The sequence below is a fragment of the Oncorhynchus masou genome, chromosome 20 (genome assembly GCF_036934945.1).
Source record: "Oncorhynchus masou masou isolate Uvic2021 chromosome 20, UVic_Omas_1.1, whole genome shotgun sequence".
Classification (NCBI taxonomy): Eukaryota; Metazoa; Chordata; class Actinopteri; order Salmoniformes; family Salmonidae; genus Oncorhynchus; species Oncorhynchus masou.
The window spans coordinates 23,987,601-24,012,863 of NC_088231.1; the positions used below are offsets into that span (position 1 = coordinate 23,987,601).

Genomic DNA, 25,263 nt, shown 5'->3' on the forward strand with positions numbered 1-25,263 from the left:
GAGGGGGGGTGAGAGAGAGAGAGTGAGGGAGAGAGAGAGGGGGGCGAGTGAGGGAGAGAGAGAAATAGAGAGAGAGAGAGGGGAGAGAGAGAGGGGGAGGGAGGGAGGGAGGGAGAGTGGGAGAGGGAGAGAGAAAGGGAGAGAGAGTGAGAGAGGGAGAGAGAGTGGTAGAGGGAAAGAGTATTGGAGAGAGAGAGTGAGAGGGAGAGGGAGAGAGAGAGAGAGAGAGAATAAAGTGAGGGAAGAAGACACATGGAAGGAGAGATAGAGAGAAGGGGAAGAAGAGAAGGGACGTGGGGCCAAACCTCTGGAATCACAGATGAATGTCTGGGATCAGACTTGAGGGAAGAGGGGGAGGGGGAGGGGGAGGGGGCTGGACACACACACATGTAAACCACATTATGAATATGCAAACCATCTATACTCAAGCATACTCTAACACAAACCCACACATCTCCATGCGCTGGTGTGTGTGTGTGTGTGTGTGTGTGTGTGTGTGTGTGTGTGTGTGTGTGTGTGTGTGTGTGTGTGTGTGTGTGTGTTTAAGTATGTCGTTAAGTCCTCAGCTACCCGTGGTCTTTGTAAACCAAACTTTCTCACAAGCCAACTGTATTTTTCCACTAGATCTCTCTGGCTGGTTTTACAGTAAACATCACAGGCATGAGCAAGACAGAGATGGTATAGATTATAGCTGACTCTCTACTCCACTCCTCTCTTCTTTCTCTCTTCGCTTTCATTTTGCCATCTCTCTCTGAGCTCTCTCTCTCTCCTCGTTCCCCTCCCTCTCCTCTCTCCTCGTTCTCCTCCTTCTCTCTCCTCATTCACCTCCCTCTCTCCTCGTTCTCCTCCTTCTCTCCTCTCTCCTCATTCCCCTCCCTCTCTCCTCGTTCCCGTCCCTATCTCCTCTCTCCTCGTTCCCCTCCCTCTCTCCTCGTTCTCCCTCCCCATCTCCTCTCTCCTCGTTCCCTTCCCTCTCTCCTCAATCCCCTCCCTCTCTCTCTCCTCATTCCCCTCCCTCTCTCCTCGTTCTCCTCCTTCTCTCCTCATTCCCTTCCCTCTCTCCTCAATCCCCTCCCTCTCTCTCTCTCTCTCTCTCCTTGTTCCCCTCCATCTCTCCTCTCTCCGTTGGTTCTCATAGTGGTTAAAGTCATTCAGGTTATATAGGATGAGTCACTGATCTAATCCTACTGCATGTCTAAACACACCACAAACAAACTCACCTGCACAAACACACACACACTCTCACGCACAAACACACACACACACCTTTATTAGTGTCTGCGTGTGTGTGTTGATGTCTGCTAATGTGTGTTTGTTGATGAGAACACAGTCTTACCCATGTATCTCTGTGTGTGTGTGTGTGTGTGTGTGTGTGTGTGTGTGTGTGTGTGTGTGTGTGTGTGTGTGTGTGTGTGTGTGTGTGTGTGTGTGTGTGTGTGTGTGTGTGTGTGAATGTGTGTGCATGTGCATGTGTTGATGAGAACACAGTCATACCCATGTCTCTATGTGTGCGTGTGTGTGTGTGTTGATGAGAACACAGTCTTACCCATGTCTCTCTGTGTGTGTGTGTGTTGATGAGAACACAGTCTTACCCATGTCTCTGTGTGTATGTGTGTGCGTGTGCGTGTGTGTGTGTGTTTGTTGATGAGAACACAGTCTTACCCATGTCTCTCTGTGTGTGTGCGTGTGCGTGTGTGTTGATGAGAACACAGTCTTACCCATGTCTCTCTGTATTTTCTTACAGTCTGCCGTGGTCTCTGATGGAGGTGAGTACAAAACTACCACGTTATACAGTCTATTTACTCTATATCTATGTCCTTATTATACACTCTATATCTATGTCCTTATTATAGTCTATTTACTCTATATCTATGTCCTTATTATAGTCTATTTACTCTATATCTATGTCCATATTTAAACACTCTATTTACTCTATATCTATGTCCATATTATACTGTCTATTTATTCTATATCTATGCCCATATTATACAGTCTGTTTACTCTATATCTATGTCTATATTATATGGTCTATTTACTCTATATATATGTCCATATTATACAGTCTATTTACTCTATATCTATGTCCATATTATACAGTCTATTTATTCTATATCTATGCCCATATTAGACTGTCTATTTACTCTATATCTATGTCCATATTATACAGTCTATTTATTCTATATCTTTCTCCATATTATACTGTCTATTTACTCTATATCTACGTCCTTATTATACTGTCTATTTACTCTATATCTATGTCCTAGGTCTTCCATTTGAAGTTGTTGCCACATCTTTTGAAGCATGGTGATTTAATTATGTTGTGTGTGTTCAAGGCCAGACTGTGCCGTGTGGAGAGAGAGACAGAGAGACATGTGTTGTTGGAAAGGGAGTGTAGAATTCCTCATCCTACTGTAAAAGTGCTGCTGTGAAATGTCTTCCGAGGTCGGTTATTTGAAACAATACGCCCTACTGCCCTCTTCTCCGCTATCCATTTCAGACGTCCCAATTAGCATGTGATAGCGTTAGCATAGCTTAGCATAACTAAAGGCTTGCAAATCAATTAGCATGTGCTAACGTTAGCATAGCTTTTTACAGAGGGATGCTATGCATTAGCATGTGCTAACGTTAGCATAGCTTTTTACAAAGGGGATGCTATGCATTAGCATGTGCTAACGTTAGCATAGCTTTTTACAAAGGGGATGCTATGCATTAGCATGTGCTAACGTTAGTATAGCTTTTTACAAAGGGGATGCTATGCATTAGCATGTGCTAACGCCAGTAGCACAGTGTTCACATAGGCCTGCGTTAGCATGATGTGCTAACGTTATATCGTAGCGCTTGTCGAGTCGGCGTTAGATCCCCCTTTGGTTGAACGCGTAACAGTGGCACCGTTGGGAGAGGCGAGATGGCCACGCTGAAGAGGACAACAGTGTGTGTGTTGATGTGAGAGAATGTTCGTCGGCAGGTTGTAAAACTCTTTCTCAGTTGCTTTGCCTATTAGCCTGTGGGGAAACTGCTCTGTGGCTTTATTCAAATGACAACAGCCCGGACCCCAACCACAACAGGAAGTCAACAGACCTAAACATATATACACCATGGTTAGATGTGTGTGTCCAGTAGTCGACTTCCTCCTCCTAGCTCCTCATTGAAACGGTGTGTGTGTGTGTGTGTGTGTGTGTGTGTGTGTGTGTGTGTGTCTGTGTGTCTGTGTCTGTGTGTTCAAATCAAATTTTATTTGTCACATACACATGGTTAGCAGATGTTAACGCGAGTGTAGCGAAATGCTTGTGCTTCTAGTTCTGACAATGCAGTAATAACCAACAAGTAATCTAACTAACAATTCCTAAACTACTGACTTATACACAGTGTAAGGGGATGAAGAATACGTACATAAGGATATATGAATGAGTGATGGTACAGAGCAGCATAGGCAATATACAGTAGATGGTATCGAGTACAGTATATACATATGAGGTGAGTATGTAAACAAAGTGGCATAGTTAAAGTGGCTAGTGATACATGTATTACATAAGGATGCAGTCGATGATATAGAGTACAGTATATACGTATGCATATGAGATGAATAATGTAGGGTAAGTAACATTATATAAGGTAGCATTGTTTAAAGTGGCTAGTGATATATTTACATCTACCTGACGTCTATGGTTCCATTCTCCTCCGTGGTGTTAAATTATTCACAAAGTCCTGTGAGTGTTACGTCTGTATCCTTTTACCCCATGAGAGGCCTGCAGGAGTGTGTGTGTGTGTGTGTGTGTGTGTGTGACACTGCTCTCCCCTCTCTTTCACTGAGCTGGATCATTGTCGTCAACAACTCTGTCTCTCCTTCCCATCATTCTCTCTCTTTCATTCTGTCGTTGTGTCTCTTGTTGTGATGCGGTACAGTGGTCAGGTCTCTCTCTCTCTCTCTCTCTCTCTCTCTCTCTCTCTCTCTCTCTCTCTTTTTCAATTCAAGGGGCTTTATTGTCATGGGAAACACGTGTTAACATTGCCAAAGCAAGTGAGGTAGATAATATACAAAAGTGAAATAAACAATAAAAATGAACAGTAAACATTACACTCACAGATGTTTCAAAACAATAAAGACATTTCAAATGTCATATTATATATATATATATATATATATATATATATATATATATATATATATATATATACAGTGTTGTAACAATGTACAAATGGTTAAAGTACACAAGGGACTCTCTCTGGGCAGTTCTCTCTCTCTTTCTCTCTCTCTCTCTCTCTCTCTCCTCTCTCTCTCTCTCTGTCTCTCTCTCTCTTTCTCTCTCTCTCCTCTCTCTATCTCTCTCTCCCTCTCTCTCTCTCTCTCCTCTCTCTGTCTCTCTGTCTCTCTCTCTCTGTCTCTCTCTCTCCCTCTCTGTCTCTCTCTCTGTCTCTCTCGTGTGTGATGGTGAGTGGAGGAGTGTGAGACGTCAGGTGGAAGGAGCAGTCTCAGTCTCAGTCTCACAACCTGTTTTATTATCAACGAGCTTCAGTTTGGTCCTTCCCACTTCCTGTATGTAAAATAGCATTTGAGGATCGACTCGGTGTCAGATTACGGAGGGAACTTTTTGTTTACCACCAGGGACTCTGGTCTTTCCTCCTTGGGTGACTGTCTAGATGAGAACGACTAAACATTTGACTGAAATCAGTCTGAGTTATTGTCAGGCAACTACTGAAGAAGCTGTTGACAACGTCCTTGATGAGGGGGGGGGGACTCACTCTGGGTCTTTCTCATTGGATGACTTACGGATTTAATTAGGCCCGACGCTCCCCCTGGGAGCATAGGCCATCGACGACGACGACTCCTCTCCGATCTGTTCTGAGAACGGATTAAATCGGTGTCGGATTAACGTATCGGAGGGACCGGACGGCATCATTCCCAGGGACCGGATCTGGGACCGAGAGGCCAGGGGTTTGAGACACAGTGGTGTAACAATAGTGTGTGGATGGAGTGAGAGTCGAGAATGGATGGAGGGAACTGGCTCCCCCTGAGGATGAGGTACCTGCCTCGTTGGCATCACACCGGCTCCTACCAGCTGTACCCAGGTAACACAGTAGTGGTACCAGCTATATCACTATATCCAGACAGTAGTGGTACCAGCTATATCCAGACAGTAGTGGTACCAGCTATATCACTATATCCAGACAGTAGTGGTACCAGCTATACCACTATATCCAGACAGTAGTGGTACCATCTATATCACTATATCCAGACAGTAGTGGTACCATCTATATCACTATATCCAGACAGTAGTGGTACCAGCTATATCACTATATCCAGACAGTAGTGGTACCATCTATATCACTATATCCAGACAGTAGTGGTACCAGCTATATCACTATATCCAGACAGTAGTGGTACCAGCTATACCCAGGTAACACAGTAGTGGTACCATCTATATCACTATATCCAGACAGTAGTGGTACCAGCTATATCACTATATCCAGACAGTAGTGGTACCAGCTATATCACTATATCCAGACAGTAGTGGTACCATCTATATCACTATATCCAGACAGTAGTGGTACCATCTATATCACTATATCCAGACAGTAGTGGTACCAGCTATATCCAGACAGTAGTGGTACCATCTATATCACTATATCCAGACAGTAGTGGTACCATCTATATCACTATATCCAGACAGTAGTGGTACCATCTATATCACTATATCCAGACAGTAGTGGTACCATCTATATCACTATATCCAGACAGTAGTGGTACCATCTATATCACTATATCCAGACAGTAGTGGTACCATCTATATCACTATATCCAGACAGTAGTGGTACCATCTATATCACTATATCCAGACAGTAGTGGTACCAGCTATATCACTATATCCAGACAGTAGTGGTACCAGCTATACCCAGGTAACACAGTAGTGGTACCATCTATATCACTATATCCAGACAGTAGTGGTACCATCTATATCACTATATCCAGACAGTAGTGGTACCATCTATATCACTATATCCAGACAGTAGTGGTACCATCTATATCACTATATCCAGACAGTAGTGGTACCAGCTATATCACTATATCCAGACTGTAGTGGTACCAGCTATATCACTATATCCAGACAGTAGTGGTACCATCTATATCACTATATCCAGACAGTAGTGGTACCAGCTATATCACTATATCCAGACAGTAGTGGTACCAGCTATATCACTATATCCAGACTGTAGTGGTACCAGCTATATCACTATATCCAGACAGTAGTGGTACCATCTATATCACTATATCCAGACAGTAGTGGTACCAGCTATATCCAGACAGTAGTGGTACCAGCTATATCACTATATCCAGACAGTAGTGGTACCAGCTATATCCAGACAGTAGTGGTACCATCTATATCACTATATCCAGACAGTAGTGGTACCAGCTATATCACTATATCCAGACTGTAGTGGTACCAGCTATATCACTATATCCAGACAGTAGTGGTACCATCTATATCACTATATCCAGACAGTAGTGGTACCAGCTATATCACTATATCCAGACAGTAGTGGTACCATCTATATCACTATATCCAGACAGTAGTGGTACCAGCTATATCACTATATCCAGACAGTAGTGGTACCAGCTATATCCAGACTGTAGTGGTACCAGCTATATCACTATACCCAGACAGTAGTGGTACCATCTATATCACTATATCCAGACTGTAGTGGTACCAGCTATATCCAGACAGTAGTGGTACCAGCTATATCACTATATCCAGACAGTAGTGGTACCAGCTATATCCAGACAGTAGTGGTACCATCTATATCACTATATCCAGACAGTAGTGGTACCAGCTATATCACTATATCCAGACTGTAGTGGTACCAGCTATATCACTATATCCAGACAGTAGTGGTACCATCTATATCACTATATCCAGACAGTAGTGGTACCAGCTATATCACTATATCCAGACAGTAGTGGTACCATCTATATCACTATATCCAGACAGTAGTGGTACCAGCTATATCACTATATCCAGACAGTAGTGGTACCAGCTATATCCAGACTGTAGTGGTACCAGCTATATCACTATACCCAGACAGTAGTGGTACCATCTATATCACTATATCCAGACTGTAGTGGTACCAGCTATATCCAGACAGTAGTGGTACCATCTATATCACTATATCTAGACAGTAGTGGTACCATCTATATCACTATATCCAGACAGTAGTGGTACCATCTATATCACTATATCCAGACAGTAGTGGTACCAGCTATATCACTATATCCAGACAGTAGTGGTACCAGCTATATCACTATATCCAGATAGTAGTGGTACCAGCTATATCCAGACAGTAGTGGTACCAGCTATACCCAGGTAACACAGTAGTGGTACCATCTATATCCAGACAGTAGTGGTACCATCTATATCACTATATCCAGACAGTAGTGGTACCAGCTATACCCAGGTAACACAGTAGTGGTACCACCTATATCACTATATCCAGACAGTAGTGGTACCAGCTATATCACTATATCCAGACAGTAGTGGTACCAGCTATATCACTATATCCAGACTGTAGTGGTACCAGCTATATCACTATATCCAGACAGTAGTGGTACCATCTATATCACTATATCCAGACAGTAGTGGTACCAGCTATATCACTATATCCAGACTGTAGTGGTACCAGCTATATCACTATATCCAGACAGTAATGGTACCATCTATATCACTATATCCAGACAGTAGTGGTACCAGCTATATCACTATAACCAGACAGTAGTGGGACCATCTATATCACTATATCCAGACAGTAGTGGTACCATCTATATCACTATAACCAGACAGTAGTGGGACCATCTATATCACTATAACCAGACAGTAGTGGTACCACCTATATCACTATATCCAGACAGTAGTGGTACCAGCAATATCACTATATCCAGACAGTAGTGGTACCATCTATATCACTATATCCAGACTGTAGTGGTACCAGCAATATCACTATATCCAGACAGTAGATCCCAGCTTGGTTGTTGTCCAGGTATCTGGGTTGTCATTGTGAATATATGTGGCCTGTCTTGGTTACTTCCCTTCAGTTTTCCTCCAGAAGTGTCTCAATAGGCTCGTTTGTTAACCGTGTCGGTTGCTGTGGATTCAACATGAATCTACACTCTTGTGTAGATGGACCATCGTTTACATACCAGTATGAAGACCACTGTTGGTTGGAGTTACAGCCTACAGGAGGGTTTCTCTCCAGGAACAGGGTTGGAGTTAAAACCTACAGGAGGGTTTCTCTCCAGGAACAGGGTTGGAGTTAAAACCTACAGGAGGGGTTTCTCTCCAGGAACAGGGTTGGAGTTAAAACCTACAGGAGGGGTTTCTCTCCAGGAACAGGGTTGGAGTTAAAACCTACAGGAGGGTTTCTCTCCAGGAACAGGGTTGGAGTTAAAACCTACAGGAGGGGTTTCTCTCCAGGAACAGGGTTGGAGTTAAAACCTACAGGAGGGTTTCTCTCCAGGAACAGGGTTGGAGTTAAAACCTACAGGAGGGGTTTCTCTCCAGGAACAGGGTTGGAGTTAAAACCTACAGGAGGGTCTCTCTACAGGAACAGGGTTGGAGTTAAAACCTACAGGAGGGTCTCTCTCCAGGAACAGGGTTGGAGTTAAAACCTACAGGAGGGTTTCTCTCCAGTAACAGGGTTGGAGTTAAAACCTACAGGAGGGTTTCTCTACAGGAACAGGGTTGGAGTTAAAACCTACAGGAGGGGTTTCTCTCCAGGAACAGGGTTGGAGTTAAAACCTACAGGAGGGTCTCTCTCCAGGAACAGGGTTGGAGTTAAACCCTCTCTCTCTCTCTCTCTCTCTCTCTCTCTCTCTCTCTCTCTCTCTCTGATTCTCTCTCTCTGTCTCTCTCTCTCTGTCTCTCCCTCCCTCCTTTCCTCCCTCCTTCCCTTTCTCTCTCTCTCCTTCCCTCCCTCCTTTCCTCTCTCCTTCCCTCTCTATCTCTCCCTCCCTCCCTCCCTCCCTCCCTCCCTCCCTCCCTCCCTCCCTCCCTCCCTCCCTCCCTCCCTCCCTCCCTCCCTCCCTCCCTCCTCCCCTCCCTCCGTCCCTCCCTCCCTCCCTCCCTCCAGAGCTGAACAGTGTTGACCTCCAGGGCTGTGGCAGTGACAACAGTCTGAACAGTAATGCCAGCCTACCCAGTGTCCAGTGCCATCGACGTCACACAGAGAGACGGGTGGCCAGCTGGGCGGCCTGCTTTGAGAGACTGCTGCAGGACCCGGTCGGAGTCAGATACTTCTCAGTACGTAACACACACACATACACACGCACGCACGCACATACACACACACACGCACACACGCACGCACGCACGCACGCACGCACGCACGCACACACACACACACACACACGTACACACACACATTAGTAGTCTATCTGTGTTTCTGACCCATTAGGAGTCTTTCTGTGGTTCTGACCCATTAGGAGTCTCTCTGTGGTTCTGACCCAATTAGGAGTCTCTCTGTGGTTCTGACCCATGAGGAGTCTCTCTGTGGTTCTGACCCATTAGGAGTCTCTCTGTGGTTCTGACCCATTAGGAGTCTCTCTGTGGTTCTGACCCAATTAGGAGTCTCTCTGTGGTTCTGACCCATGAGGAGTCTCTCTGTGGTTCTGACCCATTAGGAGTCTCTCTGTGGTTCTGACCCATTAGGAGTCTCAGTGGTTCTGACCCATTAGGAGTCTCGCTGTGGTTCTGACCCATTAGGAGTCTCTCTGTGGTTCTGACCCAATTAGGAGTCTCTCTGTGGTTCTGACCCATGAGGAGTCTCTCTGTGGTTCTGACCCATTAGGAGTCTCTCTGTGGTTCTGACCCATGAGGAGTCTCTCTGTGGTTCTGACCCATTAGGAGTCTCTCTGTGGTTCTGACCCATTAGGAGTCTCTCTGTGGTTCTGACCCATTAGGAGTCTCTCTGTGGTTCTGACCCATTAGGAGTCTCTCTGTGGTTCTGACCCATTAGGAGTCTCTGTGGTTCTGACCCATTAGGAGTCTCTCTGTGGTTCTGACCCATTAGGAGTCTCTCTGTGGTACTGACCCATTAGGAGTCTCTCTGTGGTTCTGACCCATTAGGAGTCTCTCTGTGGTTCTGACCCATGAGTAGTCTCTGTGGTTCTGACCCATTAGGAGTCTCTCTGTGGTTCTGACCCATTAGGAGTCTCTGTGGTTCTGACCCATTAGGAGTCTCTCTGTGGTTCTGACCCATTAGGAGTCTCTGTGGTTCTGACCCATTAGGAGTCTCTGTGGTTCTGACCCATTAGGAGTCTCTCTGTGGTTCTGACCCATTAGGAGTCTCTCTGTGGTTCTGACCCATTAGGAGTCTCTGTGGTTCTGACCCATTAGGAGTCTCTGTGGTTCTGACCCATTAGGAGTCTCTCTGTGGTTCTGACCCATTAGGAGTCTCTCTGTGGTTCTGTCCCATTAGGAGTCTCTCTGTGGTTCTGACCCATTAGGAGTCTCTCTGTGGTTCTGACCCATTAGGAGTCTCTCTGTGGTACTGACCCATTAGGAGTCTCTCTGTGGTTCTGACCCATTAGGAGTCTCTGTGGTTCTGACCCATTAGCAGTCTCTGTGGTTCTGACCCATTAGGAGTCTCTGTGGTTCTGACCCATTAGGAGTCTCTCTGTGGTTCTGACCCATGAGGAGTCTCTCTGTGGTTCTGACCCATTAGCAGTCTCTGTGGTTCTGACCCATTAGGAGTCTCTGTGGTTCTGACCCATTAGGAGTCTCTCTGTGGTTCTGACCCATTAGGAGTATCTCTGTGGTTCTGACCCATTAGGAGTCTCTGTGGTTCTGACCCATTAGGAGTCTCTGTGGTTCTGACCCATTAGGAGTCTCTCTGTGGTTCTGACCCATTAGGAGTCTCTCTGTGGTTCTGACCCATTAGGAGTCTCTGTGGTTCTGACCCATTAGGAGTCTCTCTGTGGTTCTGTCCCATGAGGAGTCTCTCTGTGGTTCTGACCCATTAGGAGTCTCTCTGTGGTTCTGACCCATTAGGAGTCTCTGTGGTTCTGACCCATTAGGAGTCTCTCTGTGTTTCTGACCCATTAGGAGTCTCTCTGTGGTTCTGACCCATTAGGAGTCTCTCTGTGGTTCTGACCCATTAGGAGTCTCTGTGGTTCTGACCCATTAGGAGTCTCTGTGGTTCTGACCCATTAGGAGTCTCTGTGGTTCTGACCCATTAGGAGTCTCTCAGTGGTACTGACCCATGAGGAGTGTCTGTGGTTCTGACCCATTAGGAGTCTCTCTGTGGTTCTGACCCATGAGGAGTGTCTGTGGTTCTGACCCATTAGGAGTCTCTCTGTGGTTCTGACCCATTAGGAGTCTCTCAGTGGTTCTGACCCATGAGGAGTCTCTCTGTGTTTCTGACCCATGAGGAGTCTCTCTGTGGTTCTGACCCATTAGGAGTCTCTCAGTGGTTCTGACCCATGAGGAGTCTCTCTGTGGTTCTGACCCATTAGGAGTCTCTCTGTGGTTCTGACCCATTAGGAGTCTCTCTGTGGTTCTGACCCATTAGGAGTCTCTCTGTGGTTCTGACCCATTAGGAGTCTCTCTGTGTTTCTGACCCATGAGGAGTCTCTCTGTGTTTCTGACCCATTAGGAGTCTCTCTGTGGTTCTGACCCATTAGGAGCCTCTGTGTTTCTGACCCATTAGGAGTATCTCTGTGGTTCTGACCCATTAGGAGTCTCTCTGTGGTTCTGATCCATTAGGAGTATCTCTGTGGTTCTGACCTATTAGGAGTCTCTGTGGTTCTGACCCATTAGGAGTCTCTCTGTGGTTCTGACCCATTAGGATTATCTCTGTGGTTCTGACCCATTAGGAGTCTCTGTGGTTCTAACCCATTAGGATTATCTCTGTGGTTCTGACCCATTAGGAGTCTCTGTGGTTCTGACCCATTAGGAGTCTCTGTGGTTCTGACCCATTAGGAGTCTTTCTGTGGTTCTGACCCAATTAGGAGTCTCTGTGGTTCTGACCCAATTAGGAGTCTCTGTGGTTCTGACCCATTAGGAGTCTCTGTGTTTCTGACCCAATTAGGAGTCTCTGTGGTTCTGACCCATTAGGAGTCTCTGTGGTTCTGACCCATTAGGAGTCTCTCTGTGGTTCTGACCCATTAGGAGTCTATCTGTGGTTCTGACCCATTAGGAGTCTCTCTGTGGTTCTGACCCATTAGGAGTCTCTCTGTGTTTCTGACCCATTAGGAGTCTCAGTGGTTCTGACCCATTAGGAGTCTCTCTGTGGTTCTGACCCATTAGGAGTCTCTGTGGTTCTGACCCATTAGGAGTCTCTCTGTGGTTCTGACCCATTAGGAGTCTCAGTGGTTCTGACCCATTAGGAGTCTCTCTGTGGTTCTGACCCATTAGGAGTCTCTCTGTGGTTCTGACCCATTAGGAGTCTCTCTGTGGTTCTGACCCATTAGGAGTCTCTCTGTGGTTCTGACCCATTAGGAGTCTCTCTGTGGTTCTGACCCATTAGGAGTCTCTCTGTGGTTCTGACCCATTAGGACTCTGTGGTTCTGACCCATTAGGAGTTCCTGAAGAAGGAGTTCAGCGAGGAGAATATTGTGTTCTGGCAGGCCTGTGAGTTCTTCAGCCATGTCCCCGACAACGACAAGAAACAGGTTAGAGGGAAACATACTGTCCTACTTTAGTTATTTATTATTGTTATTTATGCTCATCAATTAACATTTCTGTGAATTCGTACCGAATTTAAATTGCAAAGTGTGCATTTTAATGCATGTTACCTGTGTTACATGTTACCTGTGTTATGTGTTACATGTTACCTGTGTTACGTGTTACCTGTGTTATGTGTTACGTGTTACCTGTGTTACATGTTACCTGTGTTATGTGTTACATGTTACCTGTGTTACGTGTTACCTGTGTTACATGTTACCTGTGTTATGTGTTACGTGTTACCTGTGTTATGTGTTACCTGTGTTACATGTTTCCTGTGTTACGTGTTACCTGTGTTACGTGTTACCTGTGTTATATGTGTTACCTGTGTTACGTGTTACCTGTGTTACCTGTGTTACGTGTTTCCTGTGTTACATGTTACCTGTGTTATATGTGTTACCTGTGTTACCTGTTACCTGTGTTACATGTTACCTGTGTGACGTGTTACATGTTACCTGTGTGACGTGTTATCTGTGAAAGTATTGTATTGTATGTCAGTGGAACACGAGATGCTTCAAAAGGTGCTATTTATAAACGTAAAGGGTTATTTGGCTGTCCCAGCACACTTTGATGATCCCTCTTTGGTTCCATGTAGAACCATTTTGGTTCCAGGTAGAACCCTTTTGGTTCCAGGTAGAACCCTTTTGGTTCCAGGTAGAACCCTTTTGGTTCCAGGTAGAACCCGTATGGCTTCTATATCGAATCTTTTCTACAGAGGATTCTACATGGAACACAAAAGGGTTCTACCCTGGACCCAAAAGAGTTCTCCTATGGGGATAACCCCAAAAAACATTTTTCTCAGAGTGTAGAAGCTTGTTGAGTGCAGCTTGTGGTGACAGAGTGTTTAGCATGTTATGACAGTGATTATGGAATGTGACTGTTGTAACTGACTGCAATATGAAGAGCCCTAAAAGTTTATGCATATCTCCTCCCTTTCTCCTCTCCCCCCACTCCCACCTTCCTCTCCTCTCTCTCTCTCTTCTCATCCCCCTCTCCCACCTTCCTCCCCCCTCTCTCTCTCTCCCTCTCTTCTCTCTCCTCTCATCCCCCTCTCCCCCCCTCTGTCTCTCTCCTCCCCCTCCCCTCTCTCTCGCTCTCTCTCCCTCTCTCTCTCTGTCTCTCTCCTCTTCCCCCTCTCTCTCTCTCTCTCTCTCCTCTCCCCCACCCTCTCTCTCTCTTCCCCCCTCTCTCTCTCTCTTCCTCTCTCTCTCTCTCTCCCTCTCTCCTCCCCCCATCTCTCTCTCTCTCTCTCTCTCTCTCTCTCCCTCTCCCCCACCCTCTCTCTCTCTCCTCTCCCCCCACCCTCTCTCTCTCTCCTCTCCCCCACCCTCTCTCTCTCTCCCCCCCCTCTCTCTCTCTCTCTCTCTCTCTCCCCCCCCCTCTCTCTCTCTCTCGCTCCCCCCTCTCTTCCCTCTCCTCTCCAGTTATCTCAGAGAGCTAGACAGATCTATAACAGTTATTTATCCAGTAAGGCCACAACGCCGGTCAACATTGACAGTCAGGCCCAGCTGGCAGACGATATTCTCAACGCTCCCAGACCAGACATGTTTAAGGAACAACAACTACAGGTGGGAACACACACACACACACACACACACACACACACACACTCAAAGTGTCCCAACCAGATAAGACACGAAACTGAAAACATCATGTAAATTCTAGCAGTAGCCTCTGATGCTAACCTCAGCACAGAGTTTCCTATCCATTCCCACTAGCATTAGCATTAGCGCTGAGAGAGTGAACGTATTTGCCCATTGGGTTAGTAGAGAGATGAAAAGCTCCATTGATATTAGCTGCAGGGGTCATCAGGCACCACCTGCCCTGAGCCCGTATTCATAACGGGTGCTGATCTGGGATCAGGCCCCCCCCCCCCCCCCGTCCGCCCAATCTGCCCTGACCTGAGCCTGTATTCATAACGGGTGCTGATCTGGGACCAGGTCCCCCCCCCCCCCGTCCGCCCAATCTGCCCTGACCTGAGCCCGTATTCATAACGGGTGCTGATCTGGGACCAGGTCCCCCCGTCCGCCCAATCTGCCCTGACCTGAGCCCGTATTCATAACGGGTGGTGATCTGGGACCAGGTCCCCCCCGTCCGCCCAATCTGCCCTGACCTGAGCCTGTATTCATAAAGGGTGCTGATCTGGGACCAGGTCCCCCCCCCCTGTCCGCCCAATCAGCCCTGACCTGAGCCCGTATTCATAACGGGTGCTGATCTGGGATCAGCCCCCCCCCCACGTCCGCCCAATCTGCCCTGAAGAGATGAGATGGGTAGACACTGATAACAGCAGGCACCAGACGGCTAAAACCAGAACCAGCAGACACTACAAATCCCACACCACACACACACATATATAAACACACACACACATATACACACACACACACACACCCATGCACATACACACACATATATTCACAAACATATATACACACACACACACACACATATTCACATACACACACACACACAGATATTCACACACGCACACACACACACATATACACACATATTCACAAACATATATACACACACACACACACACACACACACATATTCACAAACATATACACACACACACACACATATTCACACACAAACACACACATATACACACATATTCACACACACATATATACACACACACACACACATATACACACACACACATATACACTGCTCAAAAAAAATAAAGGGAACACTTAAACAACACAATGTAACTCCAAGTCAATCACACTTCTGTGAAATCAAACTGTCCACTTAGGAAGCAACACTGATTGACAATAAATGTCACATGCTCTTGTGCAAATGGAATAGACAGGTGGAATTTATAGACAATTAGCAAGTTTGACAGCTATACTCTCCCCCCTCCCTCTCTAGATTTTCAACCTGATGAAGTTTGACAGCTATACTCTCCCCCCTCCCTCCCCCCTCCTCCCTCCCTCTCTAGATCTTCAACCTGATGAAGTTTGACAGCTATACTCTCCCCCCCTCCCTCCCTCCTCCCTCTCTAGATCTTCAACCTGATGAAGTTTGACAGCTATACTCTCCCCCCTCCCTCTCTAGATCTTCAACCTGATGAAGTTTGACAGCTATACTCTCCCCCTCCTCCCCCCTCCCTCTCTAGATCTTCAACCTGATGAAGTTTGACAGCTATACTCTCCTCCCTCCATCCCTCCTCCCTCTCTAGATCTTCAACCTGATGAAGTTTGACAGCTATACTCTCCCCCCTCCCTCTCTAGATCTTCAACCTGATGAAGTTTGACAGCTATACTCTCCCCCCTCCATCCCTCCTCCCTCTCTAGATCTTCAACCTGATGAAGTTTGACAGCTATACTCTCCCCCCCTCCCCCCTCCCTCTCTAGATCTTCAACCTGATGAAGTTTGACAGCTATACTCTCCCCCTCCCTCCCTCCTCCCTCTCTAGATCTTCAACCTGATGAAGTTTGACAGCTATACTCTCCCCCTCCCTCTCTAGATCTTCAACCTGATGAAGTTTGACAGCTATACTCTCCCCCCTCCCTCTCTAGATCTTCAACCTGATGAAGTTTGACAGCTATACTCTCCCCTCTCCTCCATCCTCCCTCACTAGATCTTCAACCTGATGAAGTTTGACAGCTATACTCTCCTCCCTCCTCCCTCCTCCCTCTCTAGATCTTCAACCTGATGAAGTTTGACAGCTATACTCTCCTCCCTCCCCCCTCCCTCACTAGATCTTCAACCTGATGAAGTTTGACAGCTATACTCTCCTCCCTCCTCCCCCCTCCCTCTCTAGATCTTCAACCTGATGAAGTTTGACAGCTATACTCTCCCCCCTCCATCCCTCCTCCCTCTCTAGATCTTCAACCTGATGAAGTTTGACAGCTATACTCTCCCTCCCTCCCTCCCTCCCTCCCTCCTCCCTCTCTAGATCTTCAACCTGATGAAGTTTGACAGCTATACTCTCCCCCTCCCTCTCTAGATCTTCAACCTGATGAAGTTTGACAGCTATACTCTCCCCCCTCCCTCTCTAGATCTTCAACCTGATGAAGTTTGACAGCTATACTCTCCTCCCTCCATCCCTCCTCCCTCTCTAGATCTTCAACCTGATGAAGTTTGACAGCTATACTCGCCCCCTCCCTCTCTAGATCTTCAACCTGATGAAGTTTGACAGCTATACTCTCCCCCCTCCATCCCTCCTCCCTCTCTAGATCTTCAACCTGATGAAGTTTGACAGCTATACTCTCCCCCTCCCCCTCCCTCTCTAGATCTTCAACCTGATGAAGTTTGACAGCTATACTCTCCCCCTCCCTCCCTCCTCCCTCTCTAGATCTTCAACCTGATGAAGTTTGACAGCTATACTCTCCCCCCTCCCTCTCTAGATCTTCAACCTGATGAAGTTTGACAGCTATACTCTCCCCCCTCCCTCTCTAGATCTTCAACCTGATGAAGTTTGACAGCTATACTCTCCCCTCTCCTCCATCCTCCCTCACTAGATCTTCAACCTGATGAAGTTTGACAGCTATAATCTCCTCCCTCCTCCCTCCTCCCTCTCTAGATCTTCAACCTGATGAAGTTTGACAGCTATACTCTCCCCTCTCCTCCATCCTCCCTCACTAGATCTTCAACCTGATGAAGTTTGACAGCTATACTCTCCCCCTCCCTCCCTCCTCCCTCTCTAGATCTTCAACCTGATGAAGTTTGACAGCTATACTCTCCTCCCTCCCCCTCCCTCACTAGATCTTCAACCTGATGAAGTTTGACAGCTATACTCTCCTCCCTCCTCCCCCTCCCTCTCTAGATCTTCAACCTGATGAAGTTTGACAGCTATACTCTCCCCCCTCCATCCCTCCTCCCTCTCTAGATCTTCAACCTGATGAAGTTTGACAGCTATACTCTCCCTCCCTCCCTCCTTCCCTCCCTCCCTCCTCCCTCTCTAGATCTTCAACCTGATGAAGTTTGACAGCTATACTCTCCCTCCCTCCCTCCCTCCCTCCCTCCCTCCCTCTCTAGATCTTCAACCTGATGAAGTTTGACAGCTATACTCTCCCCCTCCCTCTCTAGATCTTCAACCTGATGAAGTTTGACAGCTATACTCTCCCCCTCCCTCTCTAGATCTTCAACCTGATGAAGTTTGACAGCTATACTCTCCCCCCTCCCTCCCTCCTCCCTCTCTAGATCTTCAACCTGATGAAGTTTGACAGCTATACTCTCCCCCCTCCCTCTCTAGATCTTCAACCTGATGAAGTTTGACAGCTATACTCTCCCCCTCCCTCCCTCCATCCCTCTCTAGATCTTCAACCTGATGAAGTTTGACAGCTATACTCTCCCCCCTCCCTCCCCCCTCCCTCTCTAGATCTTCAACCTGATGAAGTTTGACAGCTATACTCTCCCCCCTCCCTCTCTAGATCTTCAACCTGATGAAGTTTGACAGCTATACTCGCTTCCTGAAGTCCCTCCTGTATCAGGAATGTATGTTAGCGGAGGTGGAGGGGAGGCCTCTACCAGACCCCTACCACATACCCAGCTCTCCCACCTCCAAACACAGTACCGGGTCAGATAGATCCACACCCAAGAAGGTAACACACACACACAGAGCATGAACGCACACACACACACGGAGCATGAACACACACACGCACACGGAGCATGAACACACTTACACACACACAGAGCATGAACACACACACACACGCAGCATGACAACACACACACACACACACACACACAGAGCATGAACACACACACACACAGAGCATGAACACACACACACACAGAGCATGAACACACACACACACAGAACATGAACACACACACACACAGAGCATGAACACACACACACGCGCAGCATGACAACACACACACACACACACACACACAGAGCATGAACACACACGCACACGGAGCATGAACACACTTACACACACGGAGCATGAACACACACACGTATAGTAACCTGCTGTCTGCTGTGAAAGCGTCCGTTCCCATCAGACACTGGACCCGTTGTATAAAACTGCAGACAGATGTGTTTAGACTGTCTGTGGAAAATCCATTCAATATGTCAAGTTAACGGTTCTATGATGGAACACTTTAGGAGATTCACGGTTCTATGATGGAACCCTTTAGGGGAATCACGGTTCTATGATGGAACCCTTTAGGGGAATCACGGTTCTATGATGAAACCCTTTAGGAGAACCACGGTTCAATGATGGAACCATTTAGGAGAATCACGGTTCTATGATGGAACCCTTTAGGGGAATCACGGTTCTATGATGGAACCCTTTAGGAGAATCACGGTTATATGATGGAACCCTTTAGGGGAATCACGGTTCTATGATGGAACCCTTTAGGGGAATCACGGTTCTATGATGGAACCCTTTAGGGGAATCACGGTTCTATGATGAAACCCTTTAGGGGAATCACGGTTCTATGATGAAACCCTTAAGGAGAATCACGGTTCTATGATGAAACCCTTTAGGAGAATCACGGTTCTATGATGAAACCCTTTAGGGGAATCACGGTTCTATGATGAAACCCTTTAGGGGAATCACGGTTCTATGATGAAACCCTTTAGGGGAATCACGGTTCTATGATGAAACCCTTTAGGAGAATCACGGTTCTATGATGAAACCCTTTAGGAGAATCACGGTTCTATGATGAAACCCTTTAGGAGAATCATGGTTCTATGATGAAACCCTTTAGGCGAATCACGGTTCTATGATGAAACCCTTTAGGAGAATCACGGTTCTATGATGAAACCCTTAAGGAGAATCACGGTTCTATGATGAAACCCTTTAGGAGAATCACGGTTCTATGATGGAACCCTTTAGGAGAATCACGGTTCTATGATGGAACCCTTTAGGAGAATCACGGTTCTATGATGAAACCCTTTAGGAGAATCACGGTTCTATGATGGAACCCTTTAGGGGAATCACGGTTCTATGATGGAACCCTTTAGGAGAATCACGGTTATATGATGGAACCCTTTAGGGGAATCACGGTTCTATGATGGAACCCTTTAGGAGAACCACGGTTCTATGATGAAACCCTTAAGGAGAATCACGGTTCTATGATGAAACCCTTTAGGAGAATCACGGTTCTATGATGAAACCCTTTAGGGGAATCACGGTTCTATGATGAAACCCTTTAGGGGAATCACGGTTCTATGATGAAACACTTTAGGGGAATCACGGTTCTATGATGAAACCCTTTAGGAGAATCACGGTTCTATGATGAAACCCTTTAGGAGAATCACGGTTCTATGATGAAACCCTTTAGGAGAATCATGGTTCTATGATGAAACCCTTTAGGCGAATCACGGTTCTATGATGAAACCGTTTAGGAGAATCTCGGTTCTACGATGAAACTCTTTAGGGGAATCACGGTTCTTTGATGAAACCCTTTAGGAGAATCACGGTTCTATGATGAAACTCTTTAGGGGAATCACGGTTCTATGATGAAACCCTTTAGGAGAATCATGGTTCTATGATGAAACCCTTCATAAAAGGAGAATCATGGTTCTATGATGAAACCCTTTAGGGGAATCACGGTTATATGATGAAACCCTTTATAAAAGGAGTATCACGGTTCTATGATGAAACCCTTTAGGAGGATCACGGTTCTATGATGAAATCCTTTAGGGAATCACGGTTCTATGATGAAACCCTTTAGGAGAATCACGGTTCTATGATGAAATCCTTTGGGGAATCACGGTTCTATGATGAAACCCTTTAGGAGAATCACGGTTCTATGATGAAATCCTTTAGGGAATCACGGTTCTATGATGAAACCCTTTAGGGGAATCACGGTTCTATGATGAAACCCTTTAGGAAAATCACGGTTCTATGATGAAACCCTTTAGGAGAATCACGGTTCTATGATGAAACCCTTTCGGGGAATCACGGTTCTATGATGAAACACTTTAGGAGATTCACGGTTCTATGATGAAACCCTTTAGGGGAATCACGGTTCTATGATGAAACCCTTTAGGAGAATCACGGTTCTATGATGAAACCCTTTAGGAGAATCGCGGTTCTATGATGAAACCCTTTAGGAGAATCACGGTTCTATGATGAAACCCTTTAGGAGAATCATGGTTCTATGATGAAACCCTTTAGGCGAATCATGTTTCTATGATGAAACCCTTTAGGAGAATCACGGTTCTATGATGAAATCCTTTAGGGGAATCACGGTTCTATGATGAAACCCTTTAGGAGAATCACGGTTCTATGATGAAACCCTTTTGTAGAATCACGGTTCTATGATGAAACCCTTTAGGGGAATCACGGTTCTATGATGAAACCCTTTAGGAGAATCACGGTTCTATGATGAAACCCTTTTGTAGAATCACGGTTCTATGATGAAACCCTTTAGGGGAATCACGGTTCTATGATGAAACCCTTTAGGAGAATCACGGTTCTATGATGAAATCCTTTAGGGGAATCACGGTTCTATGATGAAACCCTTTAGGAGAATCACGGTTCTATGATGAAACCCTTTTGTAGAATCACGGTTCTATGATGAAACCCTTTAGGGGAATCACGGTTCTATGATGAAACCCTTTAGGGGAATCACGGTTCTATGATGAAACCCTTTAGGAGAATCACGGTTCTATGATGAAACCCTTTTGTAGAATCACGGTTCTATGATGAAACCCTTTAGGAGAATCATGGTTCTATGATGAAACCCTTTAGGAGAATCATGGTTCTATGATGAAACCCTTTAGGGGAATCACGGTTCTATGATGAAACCCTTTAGGAGAATCACGGTTCTATGATGAAACCCTTTTGTAGAATCACGGTTCTATGATGAAACCCTTTAGGGGAATCACGGTTCTATGATGAAACCCTTTAGGAGAATCACGGTTCTATGATGAAACCCTTTTGTAGAATCACGGTTCTATGATGAAACCCTTTAGGGGAATCACGGTTCTATGATGAAACCCTTTAGGAGAATCACGGTTCTATGATGAAACCCTTTAGGGGAATCACGGTTCTATGATGAAACCCTTTATAAAATTATAATCTATCTATCTCTCTATCTCTATCCATCTATCAATCTATCTCTCTATCCATCCATCCATCCGTTCAACCATCCATCCATTCATCCATCCATCCATCCATTCACCCATCCATCCATCCATTAATTCATCCATCCATTCATTCATCCATCCGTTCATCCATCCATCCATCCGTTCATCCATCCATCCATCCGTTCCTCCATCCATCCATTCATCCATCCATTCATCCATCCATCCATCCATTAATTCACCCATCCATTCACCCATCCATTCACCCATCCATTCATCCATCCATCCATTAATTCACCCATCCATTCACCCATCCATTCATCCATCCATCCATCCATTCATCCATCCATCCATCCGCTCTGTTTCTCTTTTCAGGAGGACAAGAAGACTAAGTCGGGCCGCTCTCTGAACGAGGAGAGAGAGAAGGATGAGTGCGGAGGAGATAAGAAGAAAGGAATGTTCTTTTCGTGGTCACGGAACCGGAGCTTCGGGAAAGGCCCCAAGAAACGGGATCTGGCAGACATCAACTACAGTGAGTGGTTTAAGAGAAGAGTTGTGGAGATGTCGGGAATTTGGGAATGTGATTCTGTGTTTGTGGTTAGTGAGCGAGTGGTCTGGGAATGTTTTGGGAATTTTAGAAACTGTTAGTAGAATCGTGAAGACAATATCTGAGGTACGCTTCATATACAAAAGTATGTGGACACCCCTTCAAATGAGTAGATTGGGCTATTTCAGCCACGCCCGTTGCTGACAGGTGTATAGAATCGAGCACACAGCCCCATGCAATCTCCATAGACAAACATTGTCAGTAGAATGACCTAACTGAAGAGCTCAGTGACTTTCAGCGTGGCCACTGTCTTAGGATGCCACCTTTCAGTTCGTCAAATTTCGGCCCTACTAGAGCTGCCCCCCGGTCAACTGTAAGTGCTGTTATTGTGAAGTAGAAACGTCTAGGAGCAACAACGGCTCAGCCGTGACGTGGTAGACCACACGAGCTCAGTAACAGTACATCACCAGTAACAATACATCATGATGGAGGGTATAGACCAGTAACAACACATCATGATGGAGTGTATAGACCAGTAACAATACATCACGATGGAGGGTAGAGACCAGTAACAATACATCATGATGGAGGGTATAGACCAGTAACAATACATCATGATGGAGTGTATAGACCAGTAACAATACATCATGATGGAGGGTATAGACCAGTAACAATACATCATGATGGAGTGTCTAGACCAGTAACAATACATCATGATGGAGTGTATAGACCAGTAACAATACATCATGATGGAGTGTATAGACCAGTAACAATACATCATGATGGAGTGTATAGACCAGTAACAATACATCATGATGGAGGGTATAGACCAGTAACAATACATCATGATGGAGGGTATAGACCAGTAACAATACATCATGATGGAGGGTATAGACCAGTAACAATACATCATGATGGAGTGTCTAGACCAGTAACAATACATCATGATAGAGGGTATAGACCAGTAACAATACATCATGATGGAGTGTATAGACCAGTAACAATACATCATGATGGAGGGTATAGACCAGTAACAATACATCATGATGGAGGGTATAGACCAGTAACAATACATCATGATGGAGTGTATAGACCAGTAACAATACATCATGATGGAGTGTATAGACCAGTAACAATACATCATGATGGAGGGTATAGACCAGTAACAATACATCATGATGGAGGGTATAGACCAGTAACAATACATCATGATGGAGGGTATAGACCAGTAACAATACATCATGATGGAGTGTCTAGACCAGTAACAATACATCATGATAGAGGGTATAGACCAGTAACAATACATCATGATGGAGTGTATAGACCAGTAACAATACATCATGATGGAGGGTATAGACCAGTAACAATACATCATGATGGAGGGTATAGACCAGTAACAATACATCATGATGGAGTGTATAGACCAGTAACAATACATCATGATGGAGTGTATAGACCAGTAACAATACATCATGATGGAGGGTATAGACCAGTAGCAATACATCATGATGGAGTGTCTAGACCAGTAACAATACATCATGATGGAGTGTAGAGACCAGTAACAATACATCATGATGGAGTGTATAGACCAGTAACAATACATCATGATGGAGTGTATAGACCAGTAACAATACATCATGATGGAGTGTATAGACCAGTAACAATACATCATGATGGAGTGTATAGACCAGTAACAATACATCATGATGGAGTGTATAGCCCGGTAACAATACATCATGATGGAGGGTATAGACCAGTAACAATACATAATGATGGAGGGTCTAGACCAGTAACAATACATCATGATGGAGTGTAGAGACCAGTAACAATACATCATGATGGAGTGTATAGACCAGTAACAATACATCATGATGGAGGGTCTAGACCAGTAACAATACATCATGATGGAGTGTATAGACCAGTAACAATACATCATGATGGAGTGTATAGACCAGTAACAATACATCATGATGGAGTGTATAGACCAGTAACAATACATCATGATGGAGTGTATAGACCAGTAACAATACATCATGATGGAGTGTAGAGACCAGTAACAATACATCATGATGGAGTGTATAGACCAGTAACAATACATCATGATGGAGGGTCTAGACCAGTAACAATACATCATGATGGAGTGTATAGACCAGTAACAATACATCATGATGGAGTGTATAGACCAGTAACAATACATCATGATGGAGTGTATAGACCAGTAACAATACATCATGATGGAGTGTATAGACCAGTAACAATACATCATGATGGAGGGTATAGACCAGTAACAATACATCATGATGGAGGGTATAGACCAGTAACAATACATCATGATGGAGTGTATAGACCAGTAACAATACATCATGATGGAGGGTATAGACCAGTAACAATACATCATGATGGAGTGTAGAGACCGGTAACAATACATCATGATGGAGTGTATAGACCAGTAACAATACATCATGATGGAGGGTATAGACCAGTAACAATACACCATGATGGAGTGTATAGACCAGTAACAATACATCATGATGGAGTGTAGAGACCAGTAACAATACATCATGATGGAGGGTATAGACCAGTAACAATACATCATGATGGAGGGTATAGACCAGTAACAATACACCATGATGGAGGGTATAGACCAGTAACAATACATCATGATGGAGTGTATAGACCAGTAACAATACATCATGATGGAGTGTATAGACCAGTAACAATACACCATGATGGAGGGTATAGACCAGTAACAATACATCATGATGGAGGGTATAGACCAGTAACAATACATCATGATGGAGTGTATAGACCAGTAACAATACATCATGATGGAGTGTATAGACCAGTAACAATACATCATGATGGAGTGTAGAGACCAGTAACAATACACCATGATGGAGGGTATAGACCAGTAACAATACATCATGATGGAGTGTATAGACCAGTAACAATACACCATGATGGAGGGTATAGACCAGTAACAATACATCATGATGGAG

General features: G+C 45.3%; 1 protein-coding gene across 6 annotated transcripts in view; it reads left to right on the top strand.

Moving 5' to 3' along the window:
• rgs12b (regulator of G protein signaling 12b) overlaps positions 1-25,263 on the top strand; it is a 164,125-nt gene that overhangs the window by 102,918 nt on the left and 35,944 nt on the right. For all 6 annotated transcript variants that reach the window (XM_064926782.1, XM_064926784.1, XM_064926781.1 and 3 more), the window contains 6 exons: positions 1,745-1,766; positions 9,118-9,287; positions 12,566-12,658; positions 14,135-14,278; positions 18,098-18,268; positions 22,093-22,249. In XM_064926782.1, coding sequence (XP_064782854.1) covers positions 1,745-1,766; positions 9,118-9,287; positions 12,566-12,658; positions 14,135-14,278; positions 18,098-18,268; positions 22,093-22,249 — 757 coding nt within the window. The remainder of the gene's footprint in view (positions 1-1,744; positions 1,767-9,117; positions 9,288-12,565; positions 12,659-14,134; positions 14,279-18,097; positions 18,269-22,092; positions 22,250-25,263) is intronic.